Below are 12435 nucleotides of genomic sequence, written 5' to 3' on the forward strand. Positions count from 1 at the left end.
TATATATATATATATATATATATATATATATATATAACCATCCAAAATGCACCGTTTACAAAAATTTCGGGTAGAAATTTCCAGGATATCACAGCAGGCGTCATGCGGTTTCTTCGTTGCCATTGGGCGACCAGAACACCGTAGTCATGTAGGTGTTGTTGGAGTTGGTCTCACGATCAAGAAATACTTTGGGCTGGCTCCAAGGACCTCCCGTATGTCTTCCTCCATGGCTCCTGAAGACCTGGAGCAACTAATGCAACAAATTAGGGACCAGTTGGAGGAGTCGATCACTGAAAAAGTGACTCAACGGCTAATGTTATCCTTCAGCTAGATACAGTCCCAGTTTCAATTGCAAATGCAATCACAGCGACTCGCACTGCCTCCTGAGCCTGAGGTTGGTCCTTCAGCTACTTGTGCCAACACTAAAGAGAGTTGTGTTGATCCCTCAGGGAATGATCCAGACACAGGTGACTTAGACAAATACAGGTTGTACATCGAAGAAAATCCTCCTTGCCTGGTTGCCCTAGGAAGAGTTTATGAGGGATCCATAATCGTTCACAACATTCCTTTGTTGCATGATCAAGTCAAGGTTGGTGTTGAGGAGGTTAGAGATGCATATGCTTCCATTCCCGTACCCACTGAAGAGGTTAAGTTAGTGGGGCAGGCACTTAACACTTTTTTTGCTTTGCCGACACATCTTGTCAAGGGTTTATCAGAACAGGTATTTCAGTGTCATTAAATGCTTCTTTTTTTCAATTAAAGGGTTCACTGTAATTAAATTATGTTAATTAACTATGTAGGAAAAATAAGGAGTTGTGGGACCGGCAAAACCTGCAGATAGGCCACATCATGATGTCGATGATCCCCTATATCTGATGACATTGACCATCCTTCAGCTATTTCTGAAGCCATTGCAGGTTATATGGGATGCTATCATGTTCGGGGTGTTTAATGAAGACTTCCCCTTGTACATAAAGTATGAAGATCTGTCTGAAATAGCACATGGTGGTCAATGTCTAAGCATCTCTGTGATACAATTGTGGATTCTGTAAGTAAATTTACATTATTGTTAATTACCTAACTTATTGTTTTAAATTCATACATAATTTACTTTGTGTTAACAACAATAGGCATATGAATGAGACAAGTATACAAGCGGGGAATGCCGATGTGTATGGATTCCTCAAGCCACAGTCCATCCAGAGATCCGGGCAATTGAAATTTGAATCAGAAAGTTACATTAAGAACTGGATGCAGAATTCAAAACAGGAAGTGTACCTAGGAGCCTACCTGAATAGCTAAGTTAAACTGAACAAATGAGTTTAAATAATGTATAATAGTATAACAACCTATATTGGTCTCCACTGCAGTGCACATTGGCAAATGGTCGTCATTTTGCCTAAGGAAAATGTTGTCATCTGGTTTTGTTCATTGCATACTAGGCCAGACAACTACCTCAAAGGAATAATTAACAGGTCAGTGTTGTTTTTCAATACATTTGCATTAGTATTAGTCGGAAACATCAATATTTTAATTGTATAATAAGCATCCATGTTTGTATTCAACAGTGCTTTGAAGGACTTGACGATACTCCACAAAGTAAATCCAAGGCTGGTGCTAGGTGGATTGTTGTTAAAGTAAGTCATTTAAACAATGCTTCTACTTATATTTTAGTACTGTGTAGACTAATTTGTACTTAATGTTGAATATCTAAATTTCATAATGTTTTTAGTGTAATAGACAAAAAGGAAGCACTGAGTGTGGGTATTACGTCATGCACTGGATGTCAACTATAATCCAAGGAAGTTTCAAGAATAATTGGGAAACAGTAATTGTTTAATTCAAACAAATTTCATTTTCTTAACTTATATTTTATTATATCATGCAGTATTTCAATGATGTCAGACCATTGGAACTTGAGAGATTGAAGGCGCTTCGCATCTAGTGGGCAAAGTATTATTTGAAAGTTAGAAATGAAACTTGGATGTTTAGACAATTTTGTAATTGTAGTTTACTTGCTTTACATTTTTTAAAATTCATGTCTCCTAAACATTAATTATTCTTTTAATTCATAGTTATTAATAAATTTCTCATGGAATTTTTCTGGTAAAAACTGTTTCAAAATAGAATGAAAATTATATATGTTGTGTTGTGTGATCTAATTTAAAATTTGCAGCTTAATTTTTGGGTTTATTGAAAAAGCAGACAGTATATTAAAAAAATTTCTAAAAACAACATCGGTTTTTTAAAAAAATGATGTTAACATCCACTAACAACATCAGTTTTTTAAAAAACCGATGTTAACCTACACTAACAACACTGGTTTATTAAAAAACCGATGTTAACTACCAACGTTAACATCAGTTTTAGTTAACATCGGTTTTCAAAAACCGATGTTAACGATAATACTTTCAACATCGGTTAATAACCGATGTTGAAAGTCCTAAATAACCAATGTTAAAAGCTTATTTTCTAGTAACGATAATACTTTCAACATCGGTTAATAACCGATGTTGAAAGTCCTAAATAACCAATGTTAAAAGCTTATTTTCTAGTAGTGTGAACACGTGTCCTCAATGGATTTCCCCATCATATCAGCCTCATAAATGCCCTCAATTCAAAGGACACAACTAGATTCTAACTTCACTCTCAACTAGAATGAGATGTAGATATAGGGGAGATCTAGAGATTCTTCCTCCACTCATCGCGACTGAGACAGAGCTCGTGCCATAACCTCAGAACCATATTTCCATTGTCGATATTGAACATTGGTGCCATTTGTGGGGGGAAATATCACAACAAAAATTTGAAATACTATCACTGATCCATCAGTTCGAGTTGGATCCGAAAAACTTTCCGATAAGAATTGGAGAGACGCACAAGCACGAGTCCTCAACTGCCAACACCCAACACTTGAAGCAGAAAGGGAAAGAATGAGCACCTCCTACTTGCTCTGTTGTCACAAAATGACCACCACGTCCAAACGAGCATGTTGAAGTAAAAATTAGGACAAACTATCATGTCCATAGCTAAGAGCCTAAGAGGTTGAATGAGATGATGAGAAGTTACGTTCTAGATTATATGGTCCCAAATATTAAAAAATGGAAGATAGTTAATATTAATAAGGAAGCTCGTAAGTAAGTTTTATGTTAGGAAACAAAGTTTGAATTTCAAAGTGCATGTCCTGGTGTATTCAGATGCTAAAAACTAGGACCACTCAAAGGTTTTTGTTTCCCCATTATTTATCAGTATAAAAAAATTGTTGAAAGTGTATATATAATTGATGCTCAAATTTAATTTTCATGTTCAATTTAAACTTTAGTAGACAAAAATTAATGGTGATATTTTCAATATTGGAGGACCAATAGTACAATGAAAATTTTAAGTGTCCTATATCTTTTGTAGGCAACAAATAGGTTGTTATGTGTCTAATACTTATTTTTTAATGAGAACACGATTCCTACTCATTCCATGACCATTGATCAAAGAAGAGTTTAAATAAATTTAATACCTCTTGAAGATATCCTTTATATACAATAACAATTACTTGATGTCACGGAAGCTGGTACACAAGTGTATACGTCAAGAAAAGGAACTTCCATTTGATCTTTTCTCTTATTTGAGTCGACAAAGAGGACATTACTCATGTGGAAATCCTACCCTTCTTTAAATAGATAGGTAACCTATTACCCAATCATCATGGATATTATTCATATGAATACATATTAGGTTGTACATTCATGGTAATTCCCTAAGCCCAAATTGTATCACTCAATTAAACATTGAGCTCAGAGGAAAAACATATAGGTTGTATATTCAACCCATATTTGAAATAAACAAAATACACCCATCAGTAGAAGGTCAAACAAAGAAAATTCTAACATCTCAGACCTTAAAATGATTGCTTCACATCTATAGATACTAAGAAGTTCTCTATTCCAAACATGCATTTTCTTTACTTGTTATTGTGTTATTTCATAACTTTACTTAAAGCCTTACTAACTTAAACATATAAACTTGTATGGTCTCATTCTTAGTTCAAGTAATTCATTACAAATATGAAGGGGGAAACTACTTTAAACTAACTCAATCCACCATATAACAGGGGGAGACTACTTTAAACTAACTCAATCAAACAAATATGAAATCACTCTCATTTGAAATTAAGAACGATTTAATACATAGACAAAAAAGATTTAACAATACTAGACCATCTTAGCAGCCTAAAGTCATCTTATCAAGAAGATGTGTATGTACAGAAAAGTAAGAAAAATGTATAATTATATAAATAAAAATCCAATAATAATAATAATAAATACGCTTTTATTTCCTTAACAATTAAATTAAATAGGATTCTTGAAAGTGAGTTTAATAAACATGGATACGTCAATCGTGTACTCAATGATTATAAATTAACATTGGGAATCAAATGCAATTCATTTTTCCTCCCAATAGCCAATCCGAAGTGTTCATCCATATTCATTTCCTCAGGTTTCATCTTGTTTGGGAGTTCCCAGTTGAAGTGATACAGTAGTAGAGCTAGTGGAAGCATAATGCTAGCTAAACCCAATGTCATGCCTGGGCATATTCTTCGTCCTCCCCCAAAAGGGAGATAGTTAAATTTATTCCCTTTGAAATCGATAGAACTACCCTCGAACCTTTCAGGGACAAACCTATCAGCATCAATCCAATATTGGGAATCCTTACAAATTGCGTATGCATTTACCATGACTTTAGTTTTGGCAGGTATTTCATAGCCATCAATGATGGTTGGTTGAGAGCATTCTCTAGGGAGCAATAAAGGAGTAGGTGGGTGTACCTTGAATGTCTCTTTGATCACCAACTTCAAATAAGTAAGTTGCTCTTGATCACTTTCATGAATTATTTCCTTTTCTCGAAAAGCTTGTCTCAATTCAGCTTGTGCTTTCTCCCTCACTCTTGGATTTCTCATCATTTCTGCCATAGCCCACTCTAGTGTTGATGCTGAAGTATCAGTTCCAGCAGCAAATATGTCCTGGTGAAAGAAATAAAATATCTTTATATAAAGTTTGGTAAAATGAAAAGAGAAATTGCATTTATATAACAAAATCGGGCAACTTTTTTAATAGAAAAGGAGATGAGAAGAAAAGGAAGAAAAATGTAAGATAAAGTAATTAGTAAAAATGAGAGGATTAAAGAGATTAATGTTATAAAAAGAGATGTTAGTGAGAAAAAACGTACTTCAGAAACAGGAAATATAATAGAAGTTTTGAGGCATTTACTTACCAATATCAAAGCTTTGATGTTGTTAGTCGTCATTTGGATGTCGAGAGTGTCATCTTGTTGGATTCTGAGAAGATCAATAAAATCTTGGTCCTCTAATTCAGCTCCATCTTCTTTTGCAATTTTGTTCTTTTCTTGATGCTCTCTGATGATGTTTTCCAGGACCTTGTCAACCTGCTTGTGCAACTTCTTCAATCTGGTCATCTTTCCAGTTAGGAAATATAAGAATGGAATTGAAGGAAAGACATCAGCAAGGTCGAATCCTCCCCCGGATTCTACGATTTTTCGGATCAAAGACACAACAAACTCATCTTGCTCCTTGTATATGCCACCGAATGCTACCCTGGAAATAGAGGCACATATCAATGAGAAAATTCTACTGGTGAGATTGATAGGCGAACCAGCAGATTCGCGAATGGAGTCGATAAACTTTGCTGCCTCGTCTTCTCTAATGGAAGCAAAAGACTGAACTCTTTTGGTGCTCAGAAGCTCCGTGGCACACATTTTCCTCATTTGTCTCCAGTGATCACCATATGGAGCAAAAGCAATGCCCAATCCCCCGTAGGATATCATTTGACCAAAAACAAGATGGGGTCTCTGAAGAAAAGAAACATCATGTGTTTTCACTATTTCCTTGGCCATCTTTGGGGAGGATGCAACCACTGCTGAAATTTCACCAAGTTGGAGGTGCATGAGGGGTCCATATTGAGGATTCTTTTTTTTTTAGTTTTTTATCTTTCTGTCCGGGGAGTTTCACTAGGTCCCATGTCAACCCTCTAACATGGCAACTAAAAAATATGAGTTACGTAAGGATAGGTCATTCAAGTCTTTTTTCTAATTGAATCCAGCTAGTATCACTTTCGTACAGTGTCCTTCTTATCACGGTAATGCGAAGTGATGAATAAATTAAGAGGTTTTTGTTTTCTTACAAGGGTGATTAAATTGAATGAGTTTATAATAAACTAAATATTATTATTTTAATTTTGTTTTGTGAGTTGTACTTCATATACGCAACTTAACTTTTATCATAAAAAATAGATAAATTGTAGTTATTAAATACAGTTTATGTATTTTTTTTAAAAAATAATAATAGGGTTAAATAATTAATTTTTGAAGTGCTTTTTGAATTTTGGTTCCTATATTATATTTTTTTTTCATTTTTAGTGTCTATAAATTTATATTTTTGCAATTTTAATTTGTATATATAATATTTTATAATTATATAAATATATATATATATATATATATAAGTGCGATTCTGGTCTATTAAACGTAAATACGTAAGTGTGGCACGATGCCGGAGATGCGGATGCTCAAACTTGGAGAGGGCCAAGCGGATGCTCAAACTTGGAGAGGGCCAAGCGTGGGTCAGATTCGGTTTCTCTGCGGTGTGGCGATTGGGCTCGACGGTGCTGTTTCGGTAGGTGTTGCTGTTTCTTTCCATGGAGGGGTTTGTGTGGGATATGATGTTGGGTGTTTATACATCAGAAGAAGGAGATGACCGAAGTGGGGGAGGTTGGTGGTTGAAGGTGTTCTTTGCGGCTGATAGGAGGAGAATAGCGGTGCTCAGTAGTGATGGGCGGCCGCAAGCCAATCCAGGGGTCATCGGAAACAGTGGAGAGGAAGGGAGAGTAATTTGGTGGGGAAGGTGTACAATAGTAACATGTACCTTAGATTAATCTAAGGGTTCTAAAGAGTGGTGCACAATTGTGATACTTGGAATTAAAAGTGAAAATTAATCTTTGTTTTAATTAAGACGTAATTAAGTGATATATTATATAAGAATCCACATACTGGTTTAAAATAAAAATAAAAGAAACCACAGCCTAAGAAAAATTGACCAGATTTTGAATATGATGTTTTTGAAACCTATTGTGATTAGGAAACCTTTTGTATTGCTCATTTGATTATTAATGAAATGTCATAAGTTTGTTCCTGTCAAGAACAAAAACGAAAGGTGTTTGATGAAGTTGCTAAAAAAATATTTGAGATTATTAAAATAAATTAATATTTTATAATTCGATAATTTATTTTAATTTTATAAATTTTTTAATAATTTATTTATTAATTTCTAAATAAGTCTATAACAAACCCAAAGGATTCGAATGACATGTGAGGTCTTGCTGCGTTCAAATGAGAGAAAACAATTTATTTATTAGTTGAATCGGTGTTTGATTCCCACATTGTGCAAACTTCTTTGTGCCAGTGACATCCACAAACCGTGAATAGATTTGTCTATGACCGTGGACGAGAAAAAATAAATCTATAACATAAATTTTAATGTAAAAAAATAATGTAACAAATAAATATTTAATGAATTTATTTATCAAAACTCACCTTAATGCTGTTTACCTGATATTTAATTATTTTTAAAAGTTTATCCAATTAACCTTAATACTTATTCCAGTGCTGGAGTTTCTGAAAACCAGTTTGTACTCAATCTCAAATCGTATCCGTTTAGTATTGAATAATAGTCCGTTGGGGCTGCTATTCAAAACGTTACGTAACACTGTATAATTAAGTAGATATGTATTCCACCAGCGTGAATTAGACCCTGTATAATCTCTTTGCTAACTTGGGGCAGCTATTCAAAACTTTTGAATTATATTATCAATAATTGGACTATTTTATGAAAAGTATGATACTGTGAGTTATTAAAGATGGAATTAATACTAAAAAAGGAGCATATCAACTCACAATAAAAAGCTGTAAGCCAGCATCAATTAAATAGAGATCTTTTCTGCATTGGTATTGCTAATATAAATACAGGGATCAATAAGAAGAAAGACCAAAGGAAAAGGAACTAAATTACAAATTTAATGTGACTTATCATTGAAGTCCTCTTAGAACAGTAAAGCTAACCTGTGACAAGTGAGAGCATGCTGCCTCAAATGCATTGGCTGACCATGACTTCCCAAGGAATTTTCTGACAATAAATTATTGCATAGCAAGCAATAATTTACATAGTGCTTTCGGAGCATATCCAGTCCAATGAGAAACTCCATATTGGGAGAATCCAGCACCAAGAATGAGCAAGGGTAAAATATACTCCCAATCTAAAGGAAAATACATACACAAAATAGAAATTGGAGTGAAAATATAAAATGGACAAAATATACTGTAAGAGAATGGTTTTCTGGTCCCATTAATTGAAACTTGTATGAATACATATGTTAGATTACTAAAATTATGTGCATCAGACCTTATATGAACACTTGTTTCTCGTCAAATCTTTCTGTCCTTGGTCAAGACCATGGAGCAAAACTGGACCAGTGAACCCTGCCTCCCATGTTTCATAATGCCGACCAACATTCTTCCAGTGAACAAAGGAAAAATAAATCTATGGCTAGCAACATAATGATCAAGCAAAGGTACTAAATACTAACTGGTAAATAGAAATATAATAGTCCAGTCCAAGTTGGAGTTACAAGCAAGGTACTAAATACTAACCTGAAATCTAACAGTTGCCCTTTGCATAAGCCATCAAATATCTCCAAGTTGAAGTTACAAGAGCAATTTTGTTAGTTCCAACGCGTAGGTCAACGGGTCCATTTTATGTGCAACTTCTCTGCTCCCTTGTCCTGAAAGCCAACCCTGTAAACCAATTCATTCATATTCGTTTTAACTCGGAATTAATAAAGATGCACAGTTGGAAACAAAAGAAACTACATGTCTAACTGTGACTCTGTAAACCTGAAAATTGCCCATTAACAAACACAGGAACAGTATGTCCTGCAGACTGCACATTAACGCTGGGTTTTTGTCCGCCTCGAAGAAAGGATTTGGATGAACTTATGTCAACGCTGCATCATGCCAACCAGAAAACAGTAAGATTAAATGCTGAGAACTGACAAGGTAGGATATCAGAAACTATGGGATAAAGAATTTAAATTTGAAATATGCCAAAAAGTCCTTTTGTAGAAGTAATCATAATTTTTAAAAAAATACATTCTTACCTTAAAAAAGTCTTAATAGTAAATTACAATTGAAAAGTTTCATTTGTTAAATCTAATCCAAACTGTGCAATACGCATATAATTAAAGTCTAAAGAAGCCATATGGGTGTTCTAGAAGATAGTTACCTCATTTTGTAAAGAGTCTATGGGGTTCCACCTGTGCTTCTAGTAGACCTTGGAGCTGATTTCATTTGTGAGATATTATAGAGGACTTTGAAGCATGCCTTCATGTAATCTGGTGGCTGCTCAATTGTTGTAATATCCCATCTGCGTTATTAAAAAATTAGTAATCATTGTTTTAAATTTCTTTTCATCTTTCCATATAAAAAAATTATTTTCATATAAGATCTTAAATAATAATTAGTGAATGGCATTTACCTGCAAACAGCTTGATAGGCAACTGGGAAAGAAATCGCTAAGAAATGGCTAATTGAGATAAGTTTTCTGATGATCCTTTATTAATTCCACTTCTTTACATGTTTATACTATTTCATTCTAACAGAATTCAATTTGTTATAACAGAATTATCTAGCATCATGCTCAACAACTATTTAGTGAAATTGCTATAACTGCCTGAGGATAGTGGATCCCTACAATCAGCTTGGTGATTCTTGCTTTGGCACCTCAAACGTATTCCTAAAGGTAATTGCGCTTCTCAATGACTCTCCTTGGCCTGTTAATGTTACTGCTAGCTTCTGGTATAAAGCCTGTGTTGTTACTGCTATCAACACCCCTTCCCCGAAAACAAACTTGTCCTCAAGGTTGTGTGTCTGGCATAGATCATCCCACAATTCCCATTAAGTATCTTCTGGAGCCAAGCCATCCCATTGGACCAGGACCTTTATGATTGGGGGAGAAACTGAGTTGTCACACTTCCAATCCAAAATGGTTAATGGTGTAACAAGTGGATAATTATTTGAGTTGGCTCGGGAAAGTTCTGATGGAGAGGGAGGTAATGGTCCCTGAAGGAGCTTCAAGAGGGAAATGTGGAAAATCGGATGAATTCAAGAAGAAACCGGCAATTGTAATTTGTACGCTACTGGTCCAATCCGTTCTAGCACCTAGAAAGGCCCGTAAAAGTGTTTGGCCAATTTGGTATGGGTAGGGGCTAACGACGTCTGTCTGTAAGGGCCACATCAATTTCAGTCCTGGTGGTTAGCAAAGAATCAACAGCATCAATGGAGCAAGTGCCCTGTAAGTATTGGATGAGTGTTGGCGGTGGTTTGCCATAAATTGCTTTGAAAGGCGAAACTTCGGTGCCGGAATGTATGGTTGTGTTGTAAGACCATTTGGCAAGCAACAGGAAGCGGAACCACTGGGATGGTTGGTGATGCACATAAGCGCGTAAGTACTGCTCTAAAGTCTGGTTAAGTACTTCCATTTGACCATCCTTCTGCAGATGGTAGGCGGTACTCATTCGAAGCTTAGTGTCACTTAAACGGAATAGCTCGTGCCAGAAGCCACTGATAAAAATAGGATCTCTATCGGAGACCAAGCTTTGTGGAAATTCGTGGAGCTTACAGACCATGTCGAGGAATAATACGACAACCTTGTATGCCGTATGGTGGGCAGGAAGAGCACCAAAATGAGCACCCTTGGAAAATCGGTCTACAAACACTAATATCATCGTGAAACCGTGGGATGATGGCAGTCCTATGATGAAATCGAGGGACAAATCTTCCCATACGAGGGAAGGTATTGGAAGAGGTTGCAGCAGACCGGCAGCCTTCTTTGTTTCGTATTTAGTCTGTTCGCACGAGGGACATTGCACGATGTACCGACGAACATCTTCTTGTATATGTGGCCAGTCAAAATTCTGTTGTAAATGATGGAGAGTCTTTGATACCCCTGTGTGATCGTCGAGAGGAGAAGAATGAAATTCCTCTAAGAGTAAGGCAGTAAAAGGGGTTGGGAAGGGAATCCAAATACGGCCTTGTCGGAATATAAGGTCCTTATGAATGGCGAGGTCGGAGTGAGCATCTGGGCGCAATTTAATGTTATGCAGGAGATCAACATATTGGGGATCCTGTAACAAAGTGTGACCCTGACTGGTCACCTTATGATTTTACTTAGTGAGAGTAACCTGACAAACCCATTGTGTGGTGTGTCTTTTTATGTACTCCTAAGCGTCCCTGGGTGGTTATTTCACTGACATGGTACCATATTGCACGTAGGCTTGAGTCTTAGTATAATTGTTGCATAACGCTTGCTAATTGTTTATTATGAAATTGATGAGTGTTATTGCGTCTTGACTCGAGTGTGTTATTCATGTGTAATGTGATTAGTGATTGAAAAAAAATGAATTTTAAAGATAAAGTGGTGAATTGACGTGAGTTGTATTAAGTTGAGCTATGTTATAGATATTTCCATAATTTATATTGATTTCGTCTTGTTTATTTGTTTTGTTATTTTTTTGGTGATAACTCACTCCCTATATGCTATTTGTGTTTGGATCATGTGATGATCTCGAATCTTGTGTTCGTGGGAGCATATGACTAGGTGGATGACTTTAAAAAACCTCGTGCCAGAGGACGTTGGGACACAACGTTCTGATAGGATGTGACATTGGGGATGAGTTTTTATTTTAATTTCATGGTGTTACTTTATTTTATTTTATCTCACTGATTTAACAAAACTTTTTTTGTAAACTTTGACAGTCTTGATTTGAGCCGAATATATTTTTAATAAGTCTTATTTGGTAATAGTGAAGTGGATGTGAACCTTTTATCCACGTGAATTTGTTGATCAATATTTTTATATGTTTTATTTATTTATATGTATGTCAGGGTAGAGGGTGTCACACTCATCCTTTTCCAATGGTGTCATTCTTGATCCTAAATACCTTGACTTTGAATTCTTTGAGGGAGAAAACTTGGATTGTTAAAAAGTGTTTCAAAATTTTGAACTAGTGGATTTCATGACTCTGAAATTGCCTTATTGCCCTATATTTGTTCAAGTCTTTTATAACAACTTGGAAATTCATGATGGAGTCATATTTTCTAAAGTACACAAAATACCCATTGGTGTTGATCAATCCTTGTTTTACTCCCTAACCAAACTGAGCAGTCAAGGTGTGCCTTTTGAAGGAACCTTAGTTGATGATTATTCTAGTCATGATGCTCGTAAAATTGTTTGTGTTGAAAATGCTGATAAGACTGGTCGCTTACTTGCTGGTTCCTTTACCTTTGAATGCCGTGTTATGCATTTTATTCTCTGTC

At 35.5% G+C, this 12435-nt stretch overlaps 1 protein-coding gene and 1 long non-coding RNA gene across 2 annotated transcripts; both read right to left on the reverse strand.

Annotated features, from left to right (window-relative positions):
- Positions 1-4199: 4199 nt before the first annotated feature.
- On the reverse strand, positions 4200-5979 carry LOC100778255 (cytochrome P450 71D8-like; the record flags this gene model as incomplete). The annotated part of the gene is made up of 2 exons (XM_014762814.3): positions 4200-5014; positions 5266-5979. Coding segments are annotated over 2 exons (1323 nt in total), but the record flags the coding sequence as incomplete, so codon positions are not given.
- A 1738-nt stretch (positions 5980-7717) lies between these two features.
- On the reverse strand, positions 7718-9360 carry LOC121172938 (uncharacterized). Its single transcript, XR_005886872.1, has 4 exons — positions 8956-9360; positions 8713-8856; positions 8465-8575; positions 7718-8318 (listed from the first exon to the last, which is right to left on the reverse strand). It is a non-coding gene; the product is annotated as an uncharacterized lncRNA (long non-coding RNA).
- Between the last annotated feature and the right edge of the window lie 3075 nt (positions 9361-12435).

Source organism: Glycine max, chromosome 10, assembly GCF_000004515.6.
Source record: "Glycine max cultivar Williams 82 chromosome 10, Glycine_max_v4.0, whole genome shotgun sequence".
Taxonomy (NCBI): domain Eukaryota; kingdom Viridiplantae; phylum Streptophyta; class Magnoliopsida; order Fabales; family Fabaceae; genus Glycine; species Glycine max.